Source organism: Cavia porcellus, unplaced genomic scaffold, assembly GCF_034190915.1.
Source record: "Cavia porcellus strain 051 isolate PalLab524CR breed Dunkin Hartley unplaced genomic scaffold, mCavPor4.1 scaffold_12, whole genome shotgun sequence".
In the NCBI taxonomy this organism is placed as follows: domain Eukaryota; kingdom Metazoa; phylum Chordata; class Mammalia; order Rodentia; family Caviidae; genus Cavia; species Cavia porcellus.
Genome location: NW_026947495.1, coordinates 57,488,488 through 57,515,201, shown reverse-complemented (window position 1 = coordinate 57,515,201; position 26,714 = coordinate 57,488,488). Strand labels below are relative to the sequence as shown.

The following is a 26,714-nucleotide window of genomic DNA, read 5'->3' as shown; positions in this document are numbered from 1 at the left end:
TAGTTGTTAATGACCCTCCTTTATCTAAATAATCTTCGTGGACTATGTAAGAGCACACTGATTTATTACCTTGGCAATACAAATGTGAAATGATTGTTGTATAATTGTATAAATTAATGCATGCAGTGATATACCATATTCATCTGTGGGCCACTTAGCTATGATTGATATCTTATGGTTATCACAGAAAAAAAATCAGATTATTTTCGGGGGACTTCAATTTTGTGATTTTTTTTATAGTTTCCTTTTGAATTGTGTAAAGAGAAAAATCTTATGCCTGTGATCATGAAAATATTCTCTCAGGTGTTTAGAAAGCATTGAGGACTTCTTTCTTTGAATTTACAGAATGATGAATTAGTCAATTTATGTTTACCATAATGCCGGCTTTCTAAATATTATAAATTATTATGCACTTTATGATGAATCTCTTAAAAAATAAATTGAGTCTCTTATCTAAAACATGACAAGGTAGACAACAAGGGCCAGATGGACTTTTCTAGATCAACTATTTATGGGTTGCACACAAACATAAGTTGGAATGAAACATTTCAGTGTCATAGTGTATTGCATGTTTTATGACCATTATAAAAACACCCAGATGGCCTGTGATTGCATTATGATTACAGTTTTTTACTTTGCAGCATTCATAAGCAACAATAAGCTCTGTGCATATATTATGTTTTGCACTGGGGATAATTTATTTCAGGCAGAGCATGTATAGGTTGTTGTGTTATTGCTAATGACAGTTATTTTTCATATTGAGCTCCAATTGGTAACCAGTTTATTTTTACAGTGAACACATAATGTTCTGGTCTGACTGGGGCCGTCACCCTCGTATTGAGCGAGCCAGCATGGATGGAACTTTGCGTACTGTCATCATCCAGGAAAAGATCTACTGGCCATGTGGCTTAACTATTGACCTCCCCAACAGACTGATCTACTTCATGGATGCCTATCTTGATTACTTAGACTTTTGTGATTATAATGGACAACATCGGAGGCAGGTGATAGCCGGTAATTTGGTAAGTTTAGGAAAACCACATTAAAACTGTATTAGTGGCTACGTAGAAAAAAGAATATTAAGCAAATTAAGAAACTGACTTTTGTGCCATAGGTATTTTCAGGTTAGTGCAGGAAATATCAACAGTGAGGAACAATACATCTATTAGTAACAGAACAATAAATATTTTCTTACCGTAGTTCATGGTCAGATTGTGCCATGTCTAGAATGAATTCATAGCTCCTGTGATTTAATTGATCGACAGATGCTAACCTATTGCTTCTGGATCTTTAAAAACTATGTTTAGCAAATGTTACTAATGTATTAAAATTATGTTCAACAAAAAATAACTTGATTTACATTGCTTGATCAAATCTTATGTTATATATTTGATACTGTTCTGTTGAATTAATTTTCTCAAGTTAAATGTGCAAATACAGAAAAGTATTGCTGAGTGTTGTGGTGCATATGTGTGATCCAGCTCTCAGGAGGCTGAGATGGGAGGACTGCAGGGAGTTCAAGGCCAGTCTGGGCTACATAAGCCAGTTTGAGGCCAGCCTGCACTATGCAGTGAGACCTTGTCTGAAAAAATCAAAACACAAAACAAAACAACAGCAAAAAAATAGAAAGTGTATATTTTACCCAGCTGTTGCTGGCTTCCATTTAAGATCCCCATTGTTTACAGTTCCTGTGACTTATAGTTACCCTGGGGGCCCTCCCTGCCTTCAGGAAATCCGCACCTGAGCTGTGCAGACCAACACCAGCGAAGGGCAGGGTCAGCTTGGGACCAGGGGTGGTGAGAGTGGGCTGGGTTGGTGCTTGGCAGCAGGTACTGCAGAGTATCCAGGTAGATCAGATCTTCTGGTTACCCCAACCCCTAATGGGTGAGTGATCCATATAAGGCCCCTCACTTTTTGTGTGTCTACTTTCTTTTTGCATTTTAAAAATGGACACCCAGTGTCTTTACCAGAGTAGATAAGTGTGTGTGGAAGTGTTTTGAGTATAATAGTGGGATTCAGAGTAAGTGGTGTAGTGTTTGTCTTGTGTGGGTTTTATTAGATGCTAAAGGACAGACACCTTGGCTTTCCTTTCTGGGTGAGGGCTCATTGTCTGCTTCTGCCTGCCAGAATGTGCTGCACCCCTACGCCCTGACTCTCTTTGAAGAATCTGTCTTCTGGACTGACCGAGCCACACGTCAGGTTATGGAAGCCAACAAGTGGCATGGAGCAAACCAGTCTGTTGTCATGTACAATGTTCCCCGGCCTCTTGGGATTGTTGCAGTTCATCCTGCGAAACAACCACGTTGTAAGTGATGGCGCACACATCTTTCCTGGGCATAATGTGGTGATCTCTCCTAGGAATTCCGACTGTACACAGTTTGGAGGATGCATTCTCTTTTCCCACTGAGCACTCTACCCTACGCTCTCCACGCTCCCAGTGCTTTTGATTCTATTTTCTCAAACCTCATAGTTACCTATAGCAACTACCTTGGTGTCACAACAGTATGTCTGGATTGTGTCTTTTTTTTGGTTTTTGGTACTGGGAATCGATCTCATGACTTCATGCTTGCCAGGCAAGTGCTGTGCCACTGAGCTGTGTGCCCATGGATTGTGTCATTTTTTTAGGCACAGATGCTGCCTTGGTAACCTTTCTCGGAGTCTCAATTTTTCCAGAGCTGACAAAATAAGTTACAGACCAGATAGCACCTGAGATCCTCTTTTCCTACTATGAAGTGGCTTAAAGCAGCATATCGTTAGGGCCCATTAATTTGTTTTTTAGAAGGGATGGTACTGGGAATGGAACCCAGGAAGTACTGAGCTATGTCCCCTTTCCTTTTTTACTTTTATTTTGGGACAAGATTTTGCTAAGTTGCTTAGGCTGGGCTCAAACTTGTGTCCTACTGTGGGCATCTGCCAATGTGCCTGACAGCACCTCATTTATGGTAGCACCGTGTCTTTAGAGGTGCTCTGCTGTGGTCTCCCAAAGTCACACTCAGGCTGTTGATGTGCGGGGCCAGCTGAATTAGGAGATGTGGCCTCTGTGGTGTTCTTTGTGGTAGGAGAGGGAAATAAGTTACTTTGATCAAGCTTCACTTACTCTCCGCTCCTCAGAACCTCCAGTGTTTTCTCAATGCACTTGAGAATCTGGCCCCAGTTTCCTTCCTGGCCTCTTCTCCCACCCTGGACTTCCCGACAGCCTGGAAGCGTTGCCTTGGCTGGGCAGCTCCTCACTCTGCTAGTGTACCTGTCTTCCAGCCTCTGTGAGGGTTGTCCTTGAGAATTCTGCTCCGAATAACACTTTCTCAAAGGCTTCTTGAAATGGCCCCAACTCATTAATTTTTTTGTTTTTGCTATTTACCTTCACATTTTGAAAGTAGACACACACAGACAAAAATTTATGAGTTCATTTCTCTTTTTGCTTATAATGTGTGCTCCACATTTATAACTTTCCAGGGCTTAGCCTGGTTTTTGGTGTCTAATGAATGCTAAAGATTTTTGGAGTGACTGGATTAATAAGTTAATACAGAATATATAACAAGAACAAATAGGATCTGGGAAACATCCTGTGATACTTTTCAAGCAGTCACACAAAGATGTCATCAGTAGAAAAATAAAAGATTATTATCTAAGCAAACACAGACAATGTTGGGTAAATGTCAAGGTCACACAGCAAATATACAATCTGATTTCATTTAATGCAGAAAGATCTTTTAGGTCAGACAAGGGTATTGTTCAGCATCATATTTCTATTATTAAGTTCCAAATTATTCCATGGCTATTTGTTCATAATCTGGTATTACCTGATTAATCTGTGACCTTGTGTAAGTCACCCAGCCCTGTTGTGTCTCTTAGCAGAGGTGATTGAAGGCACTTTTGTCACCTAATACTGGGAGCCTCAGGGAGGAAGATGGCAGCGTGAATCTGCACCTCATGTTCACCCATGTGTTGTTTTTTTTTCCCATAGCCCCGAACCCGTGTGCCTCTGCCCCCTGCAGCCACCTGTGCCTGCTTTCCAGCCAGGGGCCTAGGTTTTACTCGTGTGCTTGTCCGTCGGGGTGGAATCTCTCCCATGACTCCATGAGTTGCGTGAGAGGTACAGTATGCCCATTCAGTGTGCTCTGAAACAGACTTGGTCACGGCTTGTAGGGAGCATGTTCTTGTTCCCTTGGGTTGGACAGGGGCTGTGCTGTGCTGTGTGGGGCGACTTAATTTAATAAATGGATTAATTAATCAGTCGGAGCATACATTCTGCATTTGGAGCTAATATTACCTGTGTATGTCTGCATATTTCCTTAGACCTTTGATAACAGGAAATTTCAAATTCTGCACTTCTTTGCTGATTTTTAGTAATAATTAATGTTCTGATCTAGGTCTTCTATTCCATTTTCATTATCTTTAATATTACTGTCTGATACTTCAGGAAAAAACCCCACAGACTGTCTCTGTGAGGAATGTGATTAGTGACTCTTTGAGCAGTGTAACCTTCATCTCATCCATGAGGTATTTTACTGGGTTGATTGAAGAGGGTGTGGAGGATTATTCCAAGTACTTTAGTGAGTATGAAAGAAAAGAGTTTTCTTCAGGAAATAGATACTAAATCTGTAATAAACTCCTTTAAAAAATCTTTCTTCATTGCTTAAATCTAAAGTTTGATTTCTTTTTGTCCATGAAGAGGGCTGAGCATATTTTGATACTGATAAAATTGCTGTAGACAAAATTACAAGGTAATGATAACCCATTCCTGAGTTAAGCAATAGTAGAGTCTGAATCTAGCGGGGAATCAAGTTTTCAAAAGGAAAATATATACTGAATGCAGGAAATGTGTGATGGTTGTAGACTATGCAGATGTCAGGTTCCTGAAAATTAAATTCCACCGCATGCAATCTTGTGCGACAACACCCTGATGATGACAGATTTTAATTATTGGTGATGCTTACAAAAGGGATTGGCATTTGCCATTTTTATTCAGACTTATTATGTACCTAATCCTTGTTGACACTTTAATTTAGTGTGTCCTCAGAGTCTTTCAGGAGAAAATTAATCTGGCTCTAGCCATTTTAGGCACAAAGTCTTCTTTCACTGCACAGAGATGGTTAACTGTGTATTGGTGACTGTGTAATCAGTGTTACTACCTGATGGTGATTGATAAGTGTTAGTTAGTTCTAAATAGAACCTCTTATTGCTTGATAAGTAATTTCACTTCTGGTTTTCTCGTGGGTTAACTGTACTGAGGTAGAAATTTTTAGTTTTTCCCTGTTGGTTCCTGAGCTTCAATTGGGGTCACTTAACTAATATATGCTAATTTGAAAAGTAATTGCACTCGTTTTCCCAAGAATAAATTTACAGTACCTATTAACATAAATAGATATTTCACTTGAATTATTTGCATGATCATTTGTAAAATGTTTACTGAGTGTCTTGAGTATCTTTGGAAATGCTTGTGTGATGTTGCATGTAAATGCAGATATTGTCTAATATTAGCCCTATAAAACTATGCCTTAAAATATATAGTAGAACTGGGTTTGGTAGTGTGTACTTGTAATTCTAGCACTCAGGAAGCTGAGGCAGGAGAACCACCACAAGTCCAATGTTAGCCTGGGGTACATAGTGAGTTCAAGGCCATCCTGAACTACGCAGTGAGACCCTGTCTCAACAACAGCAGTGAAAAGATCTAGCAGAAGAAATGTACCTATGCTAATAGTGGGTCCAGTTATGCAGGGGAATTATTTCTATTTTTTCTAACTTTTATATTATAAAATCTTTAAATGGTAGCTTTCTGGAATTTAAAATTTTTATTTAGAAGATGTTCTCCATGTTGCCAAACAAATAAACAACTCAGGCCAGCACCCTTTGAAATATCTTCAAATGCAAAATAGGTTTCTGATTCAGTCTAAAGGGCCCCATGACTCCATGTGAAATAAGAAGGTGACACTCCTTCCACGTAGCCCAGGTTGCAGGGCTGATTAGTCTGTGCAGCCTGTGACTGAAGGACCTCCTTGGTATAGGGGGTCATAGATGTCACTGTTGAGCGACATCACCTCCTATTCCTGACCTATATAGTCTCTTCACTTCTGTGTTCTGCCAGCCCAAACCTTAATGGGATCATGAAACATACCCATGAAGAGATGATCTGTGTAATCTGTGGAATTAGATTGGGGCCCAATGATTGAGGACAGCTTCATGCCCTTATCACAGTGAGTTGTAAAGACCCATATGCCTGGTCTTGTCCCTGAGGTGCTAAAGTTCCTTGAGGGTAAAGCCTCCAGCTAATTTGTGCCTCTGCACTTACTGCTGATGGCATGCGGTGGCCCTCAGTGCACACTGAGGAAGTGATGCGCTTTCCACTATTCTTTACTGGTCCTTCCCTGAGCCTGGGTTGTTAACCCATTTGCTCTGTAGGTGTGCAGTGTCATAAAAAGCACTTCTTTTCTACTTCTCGTAGAGCACTTCCATGTACTCTCCCTTCTCTGTGCCACCTGTCTCCTCACTGGTCACTTCTGGCATCGTCCTTTACCATGGCTCCCACTCTGTCACCAGTGCAACTTTAAACGGTGACCCACTTTCTGACTCAGTGCTACAAGAGCTCCCCTAGGGTAACGTCCCCAGGAAGAAGGGATGGGCAAAGAAGAATGGAACCTGGGTAGTGCAGAGGGTATTTGGTGGAGGGGAAATGCCAGATCTTCTAGGCTCTAAACAGTGATTTGGTTGATAATTACTCCAGTTAAGCAAAAGGAAGATTGTCCCTCAAAAAACAAAACAAAACAAAGCAAAACAAAACACAGATTGTAGCAGTATCAGGTTTTGAATAAAATTTTAAATTCTCCTATAAAATTGAAAAATTTTTTGTTTTTCTGAAGCCATGAGCACTTATCACATCATCAAATAACTAAAATCAGCTCATACATTTGAAAATTATGGTTCTCATTTTTCATTGTTGCAATTAAACTCAATGACGTGTGTGGTGATGTAGTACCCAGTACATAGTACTTGGCCTGCGCTTCCTGTGGAGTAACGATAAAGACCATAGATTTTGGAGCCCAAGGGACCTGGTGTATGATCTTTGTTAATCTTTGTTTTTTCCCCTAATTTGCAATTGTTAACTCTAAACCAAACAGGACCAGGAGGGTTCAGGAAGATGAATTAAGTCAAATGATATTTACCAGATGTGTGTCCTGTGTTGCAGTCTCAGTGAATTGGGTGGTTATTATGGTGAAGCAGCCAGGGAGCGGTGTGGAATGAGGAACAGTTGAGCGCACGAGCTAGGGAGCGAATGGTGCACCTCCTATGGCATGTCTGTCCCCCCAGCAGCGGTGACATGTTTCTTGCAAGTCTCATCTGCCCAGCTGAAAACAACCTTGCAGCCTTGCTGTGGGATACTAACTGCCATACTGGTGTACTTTGGAAAATGTAATGCATTAGTAGCTACAAAGTTTAAATTAAATTTAAATTTGTGCTAGGTGAATAAATGCTGTTTCTCAGTAATAAAAATGGTAAGGGTAAGGAAAACAATGAGATATAAAAATGAGAAAAGAAAAAATGTCAAAATAATCCTGTTATAATGTTTAAAGATTCCCATATTATCAAAAGAACTAAGAAATCATATTTAGCTCGAGTTATGTAGCAATTGTTTTTTATGTTATTTAAATACTTGATATATCATATATATATATATATATATATATATATATATATATATATGTATGTATCTTAACAACCCAAACCTTACATTCAAAAGATTTTTCTTAGAGAAGATTTTAAAATAAAATCCAATCTTGGATTTTGTTAGTTTAGATTTTTTTGAGGATGGGATGGAAGCCCAGATGTAGACTAAATTATTTTTGGAAAAGGAAACTTTAACTGCTAAGCAGGCTAAGTGAAATAATGTATTATGGGGATGTTGTAAGAATTTTTGATGACTCTGTAGATATATCCACTTATGTATCCATCCATTTATTCAGCTCTGTGTTCATTCTTGACCACCAGTACTTGTTGAGTAACTATTTTACCAACATCAGTGTCTGGGGACACAGTAAAGAGCAAATCAGGCACCGTCGCTGGCCTCTGGGAATTAGAAATTAGCAAGGAAGACACATAGTGGACAAATAACAACTGCTGAAATTGTAACCTTGGATTTATTTACTGTTGCATGTTTCTAATAACTAATAGGCAACACTTTGTAGTGACTAATTTCCTGAACATGCTTGAAACCTATAAGCTGTCATTGATTGAGAATAGTTTAAAAATTCTCTTTCACTTTTCTCTCCCTTTCCTCTTTTCTCCACTGAGTTGTCCAGTGTTAGTGAGGTTTGTCCAGGTAGGGGGATGGGACAATTTTATAACTGCAAAGTTTATCAAGAGGTTTTCAGTGTAAGGAATTAGTGAATTTAAGTAAGGAACTTGACCTCTTTAGTAAGGCAAATACTCATCCTCCCTGCAAAGATGCAGTCAGCACTGTATGTGGAGATGGAGGTCTTGTGACCCAGCAACCATCTGACCCACAGAAAGCCAGTAATTACCTGAAGTATGTACTGTGCACGGAGGGTATTGCTGCGGTGGCATTTTAGCCCACACCATGGTAATAACCCACTGCCTTTCCTGACTAAATGTCTGGAAGTAGCGTGATACGCTTTTGACTGATATTGTGCTGTTTCCACAGGTGATCAGCCTTTCTTAATGACTGTAAGAATGCATGTAATTTTTGGAATCTCCCTTGATCCTGAGGTGAAAAGCAATGATGCCATGGTTCCCATAGCAGGCATACAAAGTGGCTTTGATGTTGAATTTGATGAGGTGGAGCAATTCATCTACTGGGTTGAGAACCCTGTAAGTGTTGAATAACATTCATTGTACTTAACGGTCTGGAAGAGCCTGCTGGACTGATGTCTTCTTACAGGCTGACTTTGGTGGGCTGGGTTAGAGGGAAATGGCCCAGAAATAAATTTGTCACTAAGTGTTTTGATTTAGTGAGGGATGTAAATATAAACTTGGTTTGCAGTAAAGGTTAAAATAACTGTTTAGGATAATAAAAGAATTGTAAGCTATTGATTATTTGTTCATTCAGATTCTTACTACATGCCTGTGGTTTCCTGCACTGCACTAACGGTCTGCTTCTAACCTCGGATCACAGGCCAGGCAGCAGAGGTCACAGAGCTGGCCTCAGAGGAGCTTAAGCCGGAGGAGATACTGGGCTAAGGGAAAACCCATAGTGGCACAAGACAGAGGTAGTGGGAATGCAGGAAGCCTTCCAAGAGGGCCTCCCTCTGAACCTTTGCTTCCAGTGCAAGAATGAGCACCTCTGAAGTCCCCTTCTGCAGGGGCACTTTCCCACTCTTCCTGGCAGCAACTTGCAAGGCTGGGGAAAAGAAAGAGAGAATAGAGAGGAGGAAGCAAGGAAAGAACTTTGTGTCTGACGCTGGTCTGTCTTATGTAAGATGTGCTCCTGGACTCTCACCCACAGCAGTGGCCTTTTTTCTGTTGACTCCTGGGCCTATGGTTGTAGATGCATGGTTGTGCCTCGGCCCCCTCACTTCTTGTCTTTACTCCCAGGGTGAAATTCACAGAGTGAAGACAGATGGCACCAACAGGACAGTGTTCGCTCCTCTATCCCTGCTGGGGTCATCTATGGGCCTGGCCTTCGATTGGATATCAAGGAACATGTATTACACCACTCCTGCAAGCCAGTCCATTGAGGTAATGATATCATAACAGTTACACAAATACTGGTAAAAATAAATTACTGGGATTTGCTACTGTCTTCTCTTGATTCCCTTTATCAACACTAACATGTTCCCTTAAGATTATTAGTTAATTTATAGCTGGGTGGGTGGTGCATACCTGTAATCCCTGCATTCAGGAGTTTGAGGCAGAAAGTTCACTCACTGTGAGTTCGAGGCCAGTGTGGGCTACAAATTGAGTTCAGAGAGAGCCTAAACTGCATAGTGAAACCCTGTCTCAAAAAGACAAAAAAAAAAGGTATTAGGAAATTTGCAAAATAATATATAAAGAATAAATGAAAATTATGTAAGAAATTCACCAAAAAGAGAAGGTTACAATAGGCAAGAAATTTTCACTATTTTTGTCATCTGATCTTCAATACATTACAATTCTCCTTCAGATTTATAGGCTGCCCCTGTGCTTAGATGGAAATCTATGACTTTCAGTAGTGAAATAGAAAGGGGAAACTTGATTCTAATTCCTTTAGTCCTCCCCTCTTTGAGATAAGAGTTCTCTTTATTCTAATTCCCAGAAGAAATTCTAGATGAGATGAAGTAAATCCACAGTAATTTGACAAGTATCGGTGTTCTCCACTATAGGATTATTCACTCATGGTAATTTTGGAAGCAGAACTTCCTAAAGGGAGGGGGGATGTTTTAAAATGAGTAGCTAGCAGGGCCCTGCATGGGGACAGTCCACTGCTGGGGCGGGCACTTGGGAAATAGGCGTTGGAGATGAGGAAGGTGCACACAAGTCTGGTGACAATTCGAAGACAGATTAGTGCTGCAGAATTTGGGCAGTGACACTGACTGTTTAAGCCAACTTCTCTGTGGGCCTGCATTTCTTATATTAAAAAAACTGGCATGAGCCAGATGACTCCCCAGGTCACACCTAATGACTCAGCCTGGTTTGAGACACACTGTAAATCTCCCTCATGGGGAACGGCTATGCTGCCTGCCTGCCCTTGGGGATTAGATGAAATGACCACTAGGGAAGCTTCTGTGAACTGTGAAGCACTATTGAGCAGGTGCTCCTGGCACAGCGTGCTCTTTGAATTGTCATAAACTACACAGCTTTCCCAGTCCAGATCTTTGAGGAGTCCCCTTTCAGCGGGAAGTTACTTTTCTTCACTTGAATTAAAACTGTCATCCTCTCATCAAAATATAGTACAAAATGTGCTGCCCAAGGTCCTTAATGCTAAACTCACGTGCCCCTAGGTGCCACCAGTGCAAAGCTGTCTTAATCTCAGATGACAGTTAATATGCTCTCACCAGGAGCAAATTACCGTCTTCTGCTTGGTAAATGGGGATCTTCTCGTTTTCCAAAAGCAGAAAACAGGTCTTTCCCATCCATGTTAGGAACAGTGAAAAGCAGCCCGCTGAAAGTAACAGCGTGCAAGCGTGTTCTGGGAAGGGTGATTGTGCTCCAGAGCAGTGTCGTACAAGGGAAAGATAATCTAATGCGGAGTCCAAAGACCTGGCTTTATTAGTCTTTTAGTTTGCTCATTATATTGATTCATTCCACAAACACTGGTAAATGTTTCCTATGGATCAGGCCCATGGCTGGTGCTGAGTATTCAAGTGATTATAACATTTCTTTCTTTTTTCTTTTTTTTTTTTTTTTTGTCTTTTTTGAGACGGGATCTCACTATGCAGTTCAGGCTGGCCTTGAGCTCACTTTGCAGCCCAGGCTGGTCTCGAACTTGCAATGATCCTCCCACCTCAGCCTCCCGAGTGCTGGGATTACAGGTGTGAGCCACCACGCCTGGCCTTGATTATAACATTTCAAGTAGCTCATCCATCTGAGAGGCAGACCTCTCTCTGCTCCCAGGGAGTAAGTGTGCCTAGGGGAGTGAACGTAAAGTGCTGCTTTGGGAGGCAGAGATGAACGCCAAGAGAGTGAGCAGCAGGCTTTCCGTTGGCCCTTACTTGCTCAGAATGGTGACAGTTGTCTGCATCTCTGCCAAAAGAAGAAGCAAGGAAGAGACAAGCCAGGCAGAGTAAAGGTCCTGAAATGGAAATGTGTTTTATAGCCGGAGACGGCACTGCTTTTCCTCCTCTCGTGGCTGCTTGGACTTGGACGAATGAGAGGACTTCTCTGCGCCTCTGCTCACCTGTTTGTACAGTAAGGCTGACGGCTTGGTGTGAAGAGGGCTGCCGCCCACTGAGGGATCCCACCGTACAAGGCTGTTTTCCGTGGAGCTAGGGTATCCACAAAAGACAGGAGAATGAGGCCCCTTTTAATGTTTTATTGGCATTTCTCTTAGGTAATATAAATTTAAACAATTCTTCCAAATGAATTTTGGATTAAGAAAGTAGGAGTAGTGTCCACTTACTGTTTTTCTGTGTAAAACAGGAACCTGTACTTATAAACAGAAAAGGAACGTTGTAGAACTTGCTTTCCACTAGGGGTCGCTGTGTGCTTATTCATTGAATGGAGTATTTTAAATGAACCATGAAGCCTGCAGAACCACTGTGTGAGAAAATATGGAGAGGACTCTAACTGTGAACCAAAGAGATCCTTAGAAGAACGTAGAGGTTGTAGCAGAAAGAGGGAAAAATTTTTTTTGGAGATAAGGCCTCACTGTGGAATTTATGTAGACCAGGCTGACCTTGAACTCATGGTCATCCTCCTGTCTCAGCCTCCTGAGTGCTGGGTGTACAGTGTGTGCTATCGTGCCTGACGACAGAGGCAAATTGAAAAGAGAAAAATTATCTCCGACTAAGCAGAAGTCAAAGAAATGAGATAGGAGAGGGAGGAAGGAGGAAGGAGAAAAAGCAGGAAGAAAGACATATGAGTGGTGTGTGCTAAGAGAGAGAGAAACAAACACCGACACATAAATGTACTTGCATTGAGAAAGTTTCATAGAAAAGCTTTACTGTACATCAGCAGACATTTTAAAATTTCTTGTGTTTCTCTGACTGCCTCAGGTGCGTATTGTAAAAGCCTCCCTCCGGAACAGACTTGCAGGTAGTCCAATAATCCACTTTGTTGTTGCTGCTGTTGCAATACTGGGAATTGGACTCAGGGATTTAGTGTGTGTGTGTGTGTGTGTGTGTGTGTGTGTGTGATGGCGATTGAGACAAGGTCTTGCTGTGTGGTTCAGGCTGGCCTTATTCTTATTGTGCAATCCAGGATGGCCTCAAGCTCACAGCAGTCCTCCTGCTTCAGCCTCCTGAATGCTGGGATTACAGGCATTTAATGCCTAGCTTTATCGACATTTTTATTTTATCTTAACACTGTGATCACAGCAATAAAAATTAGGGTAAAATTAGGAAAGTCACTAAACCACTCCAGGCCTCTTTTTTATCATCCGGACTGTGAGTGCAGTATTGCCATCTATCTGTCAGAACTGTCTGTGAGGATTAAATGAGGGTGACCACAAGCTGTCGTTAATCCTTAAATAAAACATTTTATTTCAGTAAAAGTTGAATCACATTGACACATTAATCCTCCTCAAGGTACTGAAAATGATCCCTTTCTCTTAGAACATACATCTGGTTCTTAGCAATGTGTCTTTTACTCTAATAGGTATAATATACTTTAATGTTCATTGCATTTTCTGTTAACTTTTTAACAGATAATGCCTAGTTTAATCCTAGTACATACAAAGTGACCATTTTTTTTTTAAAAAAAGGAGACATTTATTAAGCACAGTCTTGCCAGTTGCTGTGCTAAGTGCTTTGCTTGTATTATCTTTTAGTCTTAGGCATTATTGCAGAAAATACACAAAAATCCAATTTCTGTTAATGAAATTGCACTCAGATGTCCATACAGTCAGGGCCAGGCAGGGCGGAGATTTAACTTGTTTTTAAACTCTGCCTGTTAACTTTAGATGAGTGTACTTAACTCTGGGTGAAGCTGGGTTGCTTTGCTCAGCTGTGTTTATGGTGACAGCTCACTGTGTTCCTGGGGCACAAGAGACCTTGGCCTATTTGTTTTCTAGGGCTTTTTTTCTTAGCCTTTTCTCTTTGTGGTTTCTCAAAGAAGTATACTTATCCCTTTGATTCTTTCTTCTTATCCATCTAAATTTCTTTCCCTGAAATTTTTTAATGAATTGAAAATAGAAATTTTGGAGATGATTTTTTTTTTCTTTAAAAAAATTTCTCAGCCAGGTGTGGTGGTGTTCACCTGTAATCCCAGCATTCAGGAGGCTGAGATAGAAGCGTTGATTTGAGTTTGAGATCAGCCTGGGTTACAAAGTGAACTCAAGGCCAGCCTGAACTTCATGGTGAGACACTGTCTCAAAAACAGGCAAAAAACAAACAAACAAAAAACACCTCATTTTCTATTGAGCTGATTCCCCAGATCCCTGAAATGCAATTAGAAGGTACCGCATCTCAAACACCTCTGCCTCATTCATCCTACTTGTGCTTTTAGCATTAGTTATGCAAGTTCTCCTTCATCTCAGCTGTCTTTTTTTCCTCCTCTGAGTGAAATTCAGTTCTCTCTTTTTTTTTATTGGTACTGGGGATCGAACTCATGACTGCCTGCTTGCAAGGCAGGTGCTTATGCCGCTAAGCTAAATCCCCAGCCCTATGAAATTCAGTTCTAATAAATGATTTTGCGCTACAGGTATTGACACTCCGGGGAGAAACCAGATACAGAAAAACACTGATTACCAACGATGGCACAAACCTTGGAGTTGGTTTTCCAGTTGGCATTGCTGTTGATCCTGCACGCGGGTGAGTGTTCGTGAGCCCAGGACCATACCGCTCCTGTTAGGTCACTGTCTGATCAGCTTTTGAGTTCAGGATGTTTTCTGATTTACTATGTCAGCATTTGAAAAGTATAGATCTCAGAGGAAAGAGGAATAGCTTTTAGCTGTGTTTGATGTGAAAGACATGCGTTGCATTTTCTTATGTTTGTTGTGTTGGTTGGGAGGGGAGGTGCCTGGGCCTGAGTGGGTAGGGGACGCAGACTATGTGGGAGATGTAGCAGTTGAAGGTCTTTGCGGCCAGCTTTGCGAGCTATGGAGGTGGACTTTGCTCTTTTATGTATAAGGAGCCAGTAGAGAATTTTAAAGAAGGGGATGACAACTCAATCTATAATTTAGAAAGATTGGTCAAGCCTGGAGCGAAGGGAAGCCAGAGGCAGAGATTCTAGGCGAAAGTGGTCCTACTGGATGAATATAGGAGTTCTTGGGTCAGTTTAATTAATCCTTCATTTTGTTGCTCTATAGAATAATAAATTGTGAAATATGAATATTGATTTTTTGAAAGAAATGATCATCTCATTCCAAGTGGATGTTGAATTTCTGTTTAAAAAAGTCATCATATTCATAAGCCTGGATGAAAACTGAAGAAGTAATTTGTATTAGTGCTGTGATTCAAGTAAAGATGATGTGCAAACCAAACCCATATTAAAGGCCTTCAAAAGTAAAATTTCCATCCCATGCTTGCTGGCGTGTCTTGATTTTCCATTATCCTAGAAGAAAGCCCAAGTCTAAATTTGTGGTCTTGAATCTCAAGTCCATCCATGTTTCCTTTGTCAGGCTTACATGTCTCATATCCCTGTTGTGGGTGATGTATTTGTTAGTATACTGTTTTAAAGAAAATAGATTTGTCTTTCATATGGACAGCAGAGTGTGGGCCAAGAATAGGAGAAAGCTACTCTGCCTGGTCTCTAAAGGACCTATGTTAGATGGGCCTTCGCTGTCAGCAGGAGGAGGCTTCCTAGGCCATTCTGAGTATTACCATCTTTTGAACAGTAAAGAACATTCAGGAACAAACTGGAAGGTTCTTTTGGGCCAGGACTACAAGGAATTCATACAGTTGTTTGTATTTCTTCAATTAGAATCTCTTGCTCTGAACAGCTATTTATTGGAAAAGGAATAAATGCAATGCAGTTTTTTTTTATTTTAAAGAGAAAAATAAAATTTCAAAACAAGATAAGAGCATAACAATGGTTAATAAATACATTGCATAGTGTCTTTAAATTAGTTCTCAGAGCGTAGAATATTGGCATTTAATTGTCGAAACACGATTAGCACAAACTTTTTCATGAACTAAGAGAAATTAGTACTATAATATATATAGATATATAAAATATATCTATATATATATTGCTTTCCCCTTTCTTCTTGTCTTCATTCCCCCATCCCAGTTTCTCTTCCTTTTGAAGCTTCTTCCCATTTTACAATAACTATTGTACATTTTGCATCTTATATACTCTTAGTTTCTCACTATAGGGAGAAATTTATAAGAGGTCTGGTGAGTGAGTGGAGAGGTACTTGGTTTATATTGCCTTGGCCTTCCCAGCGTACTGGGTAATTTGGATTCCTTGAAGAGAGATTAATGGTTGAGGCAGACTCTTCAGTTGTTATAAACTTCCAGCTCTCTGACTGGATGGAAGCTATAGCTACCAATGGGGGTTCTTGGCCTCTTGTTTTAGACACCATTTTAAATGGTATCCAACCATAAATTAACTATGAAATGTATAGACTAATTACATACTTCTCCATGCAACAAAATATTGACATTTCAGACTCCTACAGTAGATAGCCTCATGAGGACAAGAAACATGTTCTCATTAATTATTTAAATTGCAGACGAATTAAACAGCTTTGTCAAACAGTGGTCTTTCTTGTGGCCATAGGAAACTGTACTGGTCAGACCAAGGAACAGACAGTGGGATTCCTGCCAAGATTGCAAGCGCAAACATGGATGGCACATCTTCAAAAATCCTCTTCACTGGGAACATGGACCACCTGGAGGTTGTCACCCTGGACATCAAGGAGCAGAAACTCTACTGGGCAGTCACCAGCAGAGGAGTGGTATGGACCCCTTTCGGCCTCCCTTCACACCTTGAGTGTCGCATGTTCTGAGGTGTCTGGCAGAGGCTCTTAAACAGTAATATTTGACAGCTGGTACCAGTGTTTTATTGTCCTTCCTCCCCATACGTTTTCTTCCTTGAACAAATCTTGGCCTCATCAAAGGCCAGTTGTAGTATGTGCACAGATCCCTATGGAGTGATTTTCATTAATTTTTCCCCTCAACCTTTGCTTTTTGTTAGGATAAAGTAATTATACGTTTGCCGTTACTCTCCTGGCCTTCTGGAGCCATTTATTTCCTGTTTCAGTTATTTCAATGCTTTTCTTTGTGAATACTCTAGTATTCCAGTTGTGGAGAGCAGATCAATAAGTAGAGACAGGAGCAAGCGAGTTTCTGGGTTCAGCCTTCTCTCATAGTTACATGTTCTTGTCCTATGTTAATGCACATGTGAGAGGAAATCTTAAACACTGTGATTGAGTTTATTATATTCTGTGCTAAGAAGCAGAAACTGAAGTTTTACTCAAGTGCTAGACATTTGATCTTTACTACTATCTTATGCAGCTGAGCCAAGACAGAGCACATAGGAAGTACTTAATAATAATTGTGGATCAATTAAACATTCCTTTGAATGTTGAATTAAACAGTGACTGTGGGTCTTTGACACTATTCTGCATAGTAGTGCATAGTGTGGTGGGTTTGGCTTTTAATCCATTATCTGTTCCACAAATGCTAACTTCACTCCTGATATGGGCCTAAAACACTGATGAACTTTGAGGATGAGAAACAAATAAGGATGTGTGTGAGAGCACTTTGCAGATGTGGATGTGACATGGTGCGAACCAGTACACCCCACGCAGGACTCCCCTGCTTCCCCTTCCTGTCCTGTCCCGGAGCCTCCTGAGCCAGTCAGCTTGCTAGTGGTGTGGCTGCCCATCCTTTCTCTGGGAAAGTGCCTCACCTTTCTTCATCCTCCTTGTTGAGTCAATACAAAGTCCTGTTGGTCATTCTCGGCTTTCCCTCTATGTCCAGCCTTTTCCTGTCTCCTCTACTGTCCTGAGCACTTCTTTCTGGCTGGAGCCCAGCTTTCATGTTGGAGGCATGTTGTCCTTATAAAATACCATCACCAAATTGGACCACTGCTCAGCCCGGAGCCCTGTGCTGGAGGAGCACCTTCGGCGTGCCAGCTGAGCTTGCCTGGCTAATCTGCATATGTCACTCACAACTCCCAGGCCCATGCTTCCTGTGCTGTGGTCTTCTGGAACTTCTGGCAGTGGCTGGAGCATAATCCCTCTCCAAACCATTGACTCCTTGTCTACTAGGCAGTGAGCCAGATCAAATTTCTCTCTCTCCCTAATACCCAGCTTAGAGCCTGGCATGTAGAAAGCGCTTGAGGGAGGTTTTAGGAATAAAGTCAAATCAGCTACATCTACTATTTGTCATTTCCCCTTAGGAACTTCATTCTGGAGAGTTCTATCTGGTTTACCTGAACCATTCTAAGGCTCATCACCTGTTCCAACAGCAGTACAGTTCTCGAACCCCATCTATCCTTGCAGTCCACCGAGCACATTTCCTATCCTTGTTACAGAAATTGTCGGTGTAGATGTTAAAACCAGGGTCAGTGAGCTCCTATGTGATAGTCCACAGCTAGACATTTCAGGGTATCCTTGAGCACAGTATCAGAGCAAGGCCTGGATGCTCAGCCCACTTTCCTCACCAGGCAGAGAAAGCAAAATCCAGTAGGCAAGTTTGTGCTCGGTCTCCTGCTTCACCTTCCAAAACTAATGACTCTCTGATCCTTTAGATTGAAAGAGGAAACGTGGATGGAACGGAGCGGATGATCTTGGTGTACCACCTTTCCCACCCATGGGGAATTGCTGTCCATGATTCCTTCCTTTATTATTCTGATGAACAGTATGAGGTTATCGAAAGAGTCGATAAAGCCTCTGGGGCCAACAAAGTGGTCATGAGAGATAACGTTCCAAATCTGAGGGGCCTTCGAGTGTACCACAGACGCAGTAAGTACTGTCACTGACACCCACCCATTCACAGATGTAAGATGCATATTCACACACTTAGATCTATGAGCATTCTCCTTGCAGTCCATTACCAAAAACATCTAAGAATTGATAACCCAGTGTGAAGAATGGTGCGGTGTCCAAGATTTCTCTGGCATCTGAAAGGCCATATTGGCTGCAAAATAAACTTACTCCCAATCTTTTCCTAAGCCTGCTTTTTGTTGCCAGTGTTGGGGATCTAACTGAAGCCTTGTACTCCTGGGACAGTATCACTGAGTTGCATCCCCAGCCCCTTTTCCATCACTTTAAACTCTTTTGTATGCTTCACAGGCACTATCTACTTTTATTTTCCATGTTTGCTAGAATATAAACTATAAGGGCAGGTGTTTTACCTTTTCTGTTTACTGCTTTATGTTCAGAAACAAGAATAGAGAATACAGTGGTACCTCAATCCATGAACTTGGTTTGTTCTATGATTCTGGAAAAGATGGTCATGTTTGTGTTTGTGTGAGAAAGATGGCCATAGTTGTGTTGTCACTCAGTGTAGTGTCCGCAAAGTTTTGTCAAATACTTCTATTTGTAAACCACATTGTTTGCAAATAAAAGCATTTGTGAACACAAGTACCACTGCGTTCGTTGGATGACTCCCACATAAAGAGTTAACAGATTTTCCTAGAATGCTATGTAAAAAAAAAAAAAAAAAGAGTTAACAGGATAGAATTTTTAGTCTTAAAAGGAATACTCATAGATGTTGCTGATTTTGATGTATTTTTTTCAGAGATAATCCAGCTTTTTGTTTTTCTCTTTAAATTATAATTGCAAAGAAGAGATTTAAAAAATAATTGTGATTTTTATAGCTTTAATTCTCTAAACAGATTAGCAAACAATTTGTTTCTGGTCTTACAATTTAGGTTTGTTGCTTGGGTATTTATTTTTCTTGCATCTGAAGAACAACTTTTAAATGTACTTGTTTCACGTGTATGAAACAAATATCCATCTTGTTGATCATGTAATTAAACTAATAATAATTTTAAGTGCCAGTGTTTAGACCAAGATGTCTCCTTGCCAAAAGAACAGATTTAGATATGGCCCATCTATTCCTTGCATGCTTTGCAGGAGAACAGCTGATGCTCTATTTTCTAACCATTACACAATGTGTTACTCTTTTAAAACCTTTGGGTGTTCAGTTTAGGCTTCAGTCTCTCAATATTGTTTTAGGCTGTCAGTGCAGTTTCTGGATATTTATTGTTATTAATTTTTACAACAAATTACTTGGTGACCCCATTTTAAATTTGACTTGCAGTGGCAGTAGGCAGGGCCAGAAGTTACCAAACTCGTTTTGTTTCCATTTAGATGTTGGCGAATCCTCAAATGGCTGTAGCAACAACGTGAATACTTGTCAGCAGATTTGCCTGCCTGTGCCAGGAGGGCTGTTCTCCTGTGCCTGTGCCACTGGATTTAAACTCAATCCTGATCATCAGACCTGCTCTCCATATAAATCTTTCATTGTTGTTTCGATGCTGTCTGCAATCAGAGGCTTTAGCTTGGAAGTGTCAGATCATTCGGAGGCCATGGTGCCAGTGGCCGGCCAAGGTATGCCGACTTGGAAATAAGTAAGATTTAATTCCATCTGATGCCGTGTTGAAATCCTTGGGCCCAGAAAAGCATTTCGTCATGTTTGGATCCAGCATGCATTGATGCTTGTCATTCTCTTTGAGTGTAACTGGGTCAGCTTAGAGTGGCTTACAAACCTCAGTGAGCATCAGCATCACCTGGAGGGCTGTTACATACAGACTCGAGCCCCATTCCCAGATGTTTCTGTTAGTCTGGCGAGAATACCTCACAGGTGCTGGGTACTCGCTGTGGATCTCACTAGGAAGGATAGACTTGACTTGGGCTTGTGATTCTTTCAGTTAACCACTTGGCCAAGGATAGTGCCCCACATCCCTGCTTTTTAAAGCTATATTTTATTTCCTTTTAATTTCTATGCAATCTAAAGAGTTATATTTTGACCCTTGGACTATCTTGCTCCCCAAGCACCTTGTGTCCATTAATGATTCTTGCCTGTAATATATTAATCTTTCATTTTTTAAACATTCATTAGATAGGCTTCCCTCTATAAAAGAATACTATCCACTAACCCACAGTTTATCATTTTAAAATTATCTTTTTGGAGCCAAGTTTTAATTTTTGAGAATTTAGATGTTATAATCAAGTACTATAGTTACTCTTCTAATGCCCCAGTTGATCCATTTTGGCTATGGACAGCTCTTCAAGTGGCTTCATATGTATATATATATATATATATATATTCCCATTAATGTGTGAGTGCTTTTTTGTTTTTTGGTACAATAAAGTATTTCAGGCTTACCTCAGGCCTTCCTTGCTGTTTCTTCAGAAGCCACATCTTCTCATATGGGAAATAGTATTTAGAAGCCAAGAGTAGGGTTATAGGTGTGCTTGATGTAAACACTTTGTCTAATAATGGGGGGCTACTTAGAGCAGGGAATTGGGAATGAGGGTCTGGGAGAAGAGAAGACAAATAAAGGTTCAGTTGAGCCAGAGCATTGTTTGATGATCTTTTCTTCATGTTCTAGGACGAAATGCACTGCATGTGGATGTTGACGTAGCCTCTGGCTTTATTTACTGGTGTGATTTTAGCAGCTCCGTGACCTCCTATAACGCAATCCGTAGAATCAGACCAGATGGCTCTTCCTTTACAAACATCGTTACCTCTGGGATAGGAGGAAATGGAATTCGGGGTATCGCAGTGGATTGGGTAGCAGGTATGGAAGTGCAGAGTGATTGTACTGAAAAGACTTTCATGTTTGCATCTCCGTCTTGTTATGTTATGGTAGAAAATTTAGCCTAATTAAATGTAACACAAATTTGTTTGTCTAGACAATGGCTAAGATCATTTAAGGTAAGATGAATTCAGTATTTAGACTAAACAATGTGTTTCAGTCAATAATTTCATTGTAGATTAATCTCATTTTCTTCTATTAGAAGCAATCAAAATTGCAGACAGAATGGCTAGAAATATTAAAATTATGTAGTTTTGTGTTTTTCGTACTTAGATTCTCACTCTGAGTTAAAAATATCTAAATTTTCAGAAAAAAACATAAGATTAACATATAATGTAAATTAAAAATTGATACTCATTTACCTTCATTTAAGCAGTTTAACTGTAAGTTTGTAATTGCTTCCTCTTGGTTGGGTATTTTTCTGTCCTTCTGTTGATGTTCCTAGTTTAGTGTTATGTTAGTGTGTTTGTCCTTACACTAATGTTTGAATACCACTCATTTTTAATGGTATTTTTGGAAACAAATGCATTATAGTTTCTTGAAATCCAATCCAGCTCTAATCAAAACCGGCATCATTGTGTGTTATCAAGCTTGATAAATATGTATCACTTAGAAGTATTAACATGTATTATGAAAAATCTTGGTATTACAGAAAGTGCGTATTGTAAATAGCAAATACGATAGTATAGTGAAATAAGGTTTTTATTGGTTTCTTAATGCCATTCCTGATGACACATTCACTGTTTCTGAGAGTATAGATAAAGCAGGGTCAGTAAACCCTGGCTGGTGGGATAAGTGTTTTTGTAAATGAAGTAGCACAGCTACGCCCATTCATTTCTGTGTGGTCTATGGCTGCATTCATGTTACGTGTGGAGGCAGCCTTATACTGTGTAAAGCCTAAAATACTTGCAATCTGGATCTTTACAAAAAGTTATGACAACCCTGGATTAAGTGATTGGAGATGAACACACACACACTCACTCACACACTCCCCTCCCCTCAGGTAGAAATAGGTAACAATAATATACCAGTGACATATTTTATATTGTTCATATTGGCCTGATTTCTCTGGAGGTGTTTTGAGTGACACATGGGAACAAAGTACGTCTTGGTAGTAGTACTGGTAGTTCAGCAACAGAATTTTTTTTTAAACCTGCATAGCATCAATAATTTGGGATCATTCTGTGTTCATTAAACTACTTTCATATGAATATGACTGTTGTTTTTAGACTAGCATTTTATTGTGCTATAAATATCCAAAGAGATGTAGACTTTGAGCTTTGTAAATTCATGGAATAAAAACACTTGCATTAGTTAGAAAGGCTAGAAAAAAAATCTTACATTAATCTTAAGGATGAAGAGCATTCAACAATAGTTATACAGCTTGACATGCGGTTTTCTATCCATGTTTCCTTTTGTCATGTTGAAATAGGAATTGCAGCATGATATGTTTTCGAAGTGGGTGCACAACATTCAGTATTTCCAATAGAAAGGAAAGGACACTCTGGAAAATACACTGTTAGTAGAAAGTCAACTATGATGTTCATTATGAATTCTAGTCTGTTTGGCAAGCTAAAGATAGGCTTCTTCTCTCTAACTCTGAAGGAGCACTTACTTTTTTAACCCTACACTGAGATAGTTATTATCTTTGAAAAGATAACATATACTGACACAAACCTCAACCTAACCTATTTTGTTGGGAATGTGAAAAGTTAACCTCTTCCTTTTTTCTTCTTGGTTTTCCACTCACCAGCATCCTTTTTCTTTTCTTTTATGCTATAGGGAATTTGTATTTCACCAATGGCTTTGCAACTGAAACACTGATAGAAGTCCTGCGCATCAATACCACCTACCGCCGTGTTCTCCTTAAAGTCACTGTGGATATGCCTAGGCATATTGTTGTAGACCCCAAGAACAGATACCTCTTCTGGGCTGACTATGGGCAGAAACCAAAGATTGAGCGTTCTTTTCTTGACTGTACCAACCGAACTATACTTGTCTCAGAGGGCATTGTCACACCCCGGGGTCTGGCAGTGGACCACAGCAGTGACTATATTTATTGGGTTGATGATTCTTTAGATATAATTGCAAGGATCCATCGTAATGGAGGGGAATCTGAGGTGGTTCGTTATGGCAGCCACTACCCAACTCCGTTTGGCATCACTGTTTTTGGAAATTCTATCATATGGGTAGACAGAAATTTGAAAAAAATCTTCCAAGCTAGCAAGGAACCAGACAACACAGATGCACCAACAGTGATAAGAGATAATATCTACTGGCTAAGAGATGTGACCATCTTTGATGAGAGTGTCCAGCCCCAGTTACCAGCAGAGGTCGACAACAACCCTTGCTTGGAAAATAATGGTGGATGCTCTCATTTCTGCTTTGCTTTGCCTGCACTGAACACCCCAAAATGTGGCTGTGCCTTTGGGACCCTGCAAAGTGATGCCAAAAGCTGTGCCATTTCAACAGAAAATTTCCTTGTTTATACCTCAGAAAGTTCCTTGAGAAGCTTACACTTTGACCTTGAAGATCATAACCCACCTTTCCAAGCAATAAGTGTGGAAAGACCAGCCATTGCTCTGGATTATGACACTGTGGATAATAGACTCTACTTCACACAAGCTTTAGACTCTGGACGTGGCCAGATTTCCTATATCAGCCTGTATTCAAGGACTCATACTCCGACTGTCATTGTTTCAGGTAAGTGACTCAAAGTGCTGTTTAATTTGGAAATAAATATAATGGGGTCAACACATGTGGGTGATTTAAGGGTTTTTAATGAGTATTGAAGTTCTAACATCTGTGTGTGTTTGTGTGTGTCTGCTGGGGTATGTCCAGATATAGGAACTTCTAATGGCATTGCCTTTGACTGGATCAACAGAAGAATTTATTACAGTGACTATGTCAATGAGACGATTAATTCCATTGCTGAAGATGGATCTATGCGCACTGTGGTAGCCCGTATTTCAAAACCAAGATCCATTGTTTTAGATCCTTGTCACGGGTATGTCATGACATTTTAAACTGTATTTTTATCTGCTTATTTCTAGAAGGTATAAGACAAGAAATTATATGCCTAGAGCACTATGGACACAGCTACAGGATTGAAGAAGTGGGTTTTTTGTTGTTGTTGTTTATTTTTTAACCTGCAAGGAGAATGCAGTGCTTAACTCTGATAGAGAAGTTGGTAGCATTCTAGGGAACCAGTGTTCTGACAGTAAATCTGTTTGGCATGTTGTGTGGCAGAAACAGAGTAGGTTTCCTCTTCATGTTAATGACAACATGCAATTAAAGAAAGCTGTCACTGTTATTTGAAAAGGACAATGAGATTTCTTGTGGTGAATTATGACTTCTTCTGCATAACTAGGTACATGTACTGGAGTAATTGGGACACTCCTGCCCAAATTGAGAAAGCCACATTGGGAGGAAACTTCCGCGTCCCCATTGTGAACACCAGCCTGGTTTGGCCCAGTGGGCTCACTCTGGACTATGACTTAAACCTTCTGTACTGGGTGGACACCAGTCTGTACGTATCCTTGATTACTCATGTGGGCTCATGCGAGTGTAGAGAACAAGAGGTCTTTCTCTGGCTTCCAGAATAGAGAGATTTGCTTAATGTGTCAGAAAGACATTGCCAAAATGTAGAATCACATTTTAAGAACTATATGTATAGATTATATTGTAGCTTATTGAATATATCTGAAATTTTTCTGGATCATGAGGTTGAATAATTATAAACTGTAGATATCTAAAGATACATCACTGAATGTATCTATAATTTCAACTAGGTCACTGTCATAAAATTATGAATGACTTTTCAATTCATACTGACATTGATTTGCTAGGGGGGACTTTATCATTCATTGTTTTTTAAAACATAATTTTCTTAGTCTTTATCTTTTGGCTATCTTCTCAAATAGATCCTTTGGCACTCTACTCAGCAAATTTCCTCATATTTTCCTTATAAACTAGGCGACTCTAATTTTGCATGTGACTTCTGCAAGTGACCCCAAAATGCCTCATATCCCAGCTATGCTAATGTAATAGTTGAAGAGCTGGAATGATTTCATTTATTATAATTTGCACCTTCATATACAGAATCTTAACTTGTCGTATTTCCTCATGATTTTGGTCTTGTGAGCCCAAGAACCAATATTTAATTTTTTTCTTCATTTTCTTATTTGAAATGCAGCAGCAATGTTTTGTGCCTAATTTTGGTTCATTCTAGGTAAATACTTCAAAGTAATCAATGTTAAGTTGAAAAAGTTATTCAGGGAATGAGGACAGATAATAAGCATTTTTCTGATGGGTTCCCATGTGTTACAGGAACCCTTTCAAATACTCTCTGGTTTCTAATGTCAGCCATATCCTTTTTGCAGGATCTCTAGTAAATTGCATTAATCTCCAGGAGTCAGTGACTTATTTTGGAAATTCTTTGGTATGCAAATAAGAGCTCACACTGTCAAAAGATGCATTTCTGGCTGCCATACATACACCTCAGTGGAAGAGACAGCTGGCTATTGGTGTAAATAAATGTTTGGGCCCACATATTATTCTTGTTGGATCTGAGCAATTGTTTTACACTTCATTTCAGGCAGAAGATTGAACGCATCAGTGTCACAGGCATGAACCGTGAAGTCATCATCAGCTCAGCCTTTCGTTCTTTTGGCCTGACACTCTATGGCCAGTATATTTACTGGACTAACTTCTTCACAAAAAAAGTTTACCGAGCTAATAAATATGATGGGTCAGGTCAGATTGCAATGACTACAACTTTGCCTGTCCGCCCTAAGGATATTTGTGTTGCTAGGAAAGACCAGAACCAGCACTGTACCAACCCTTGTGATCAGATTAATGGGGGCTGCAGCCATATCTGTGTACCAGGTAAGGCACTTCCATGAAGGCAGAAGCATCTAAAATAATAACAATAACAATAATAATAAATAATGATAAGGTGGGGGCTCAAGGAATATTTATTGTTATTAAGGAGGGAAGAAATCCAAATTCTGGATTTCAGGACAGTTTATAAAATAGATTTAGGGTTATATTTTGTAATGACAGATTGTCAGATTTCTTCTCTAGTCTATGTGAAGTCCTAGAAAAGTATTTTGAATACAATCTTGGTGGAGGTAAGAAATGCAAAACAATGGCTTTTGCTAACCCACCTTGTGACTTGCATAGGATTTAAAGCTCACCTTCCTTAGAGGATTTAATTCTTCAGCTCAAGAGGTATTGTTTATAGTGGGAAACATTTCTGATGATACTTTATTGTAAGATACCATATGTTTTATAGAGAAAAATACATGGAAACTATGTGCCTTTTGTTACCATTGTTTGCAAATTTTGCCAAGAAGGATCATTGATATGTGTTAGTTACTTGAAGATTAGTATGAATTAGTGCATTA

At 40.0% G+C, this 26,714-nt stretch overlaps 1 protein-coding gene across 4 annotated transcripts in view; it reads left to right on the top strand.

The window, feature by feature from the left end:
• The window catches only part of Lrp2 (LDL receptor related protein 2), a 183,614-nt gene that overhangs the window by 93,035 nt on the left and 63,865 nt on the right, over positions 1 to 26,714 (top strand). For all 4 annotated transcript variants that reach the window (XM_063259225.1, XM_063259224.1, XM_063259223.1 and 1 more), the window contains 14 exons: positions 794 to 1,022; positions 2,128 to 2,305; positions 3,965 to 4,093; positions 8,657 to 8,823; positions 9,547 to 9,690; positions 14,290 to 14,399; positions 16,312 to 16,489; positions 18,289 to 18,502; positions 19,856 to 20,095; positions 21,100 to 21,288; positions 23,089 to 24,009; positions 24,148 to 24,313; positions 24,677 to 24,835; positions 25,904 to 26,193. In XM_063259225.1, coding sequence (XP_063115295.1) covers positions 794 to 1,022; positions 2,128 to 2,305; positions 3,965 to 4,093; positions 8,657 to 8,823; positions 9,547 to 9,690; positions 14,290 to 14,399; positions 16,312 to 16,489; positions 18,289 to 18,502; positions 19,856 to 20,095; positions 21,100 to 21,288; positions 23,089 to 24,009; positions 24,148 to 24,313; positions 24,677 to 24,835; positions 25,904 to 26,193 — 3,314 coding nt within the window. The remainder of the gene's footprint in view (positions 1 to 793; positions 1,023 to 2,127; positions 2,306 to 3,964; positions 4,094 to 8,656; positions 8,824 to 9,546; positions 9,691 to 14,289; positions 14,400 to 16,311; positions 16,490 to 18,288; positions 18,503 to 19,855; positions 20,096 to 21,099; positions 21,289 to 23,088; positions 24,010 to 24,147; positions 24,314 to 24,676; positions 24,836 to 25,903; positions 26,194 to 26,714) is intronic.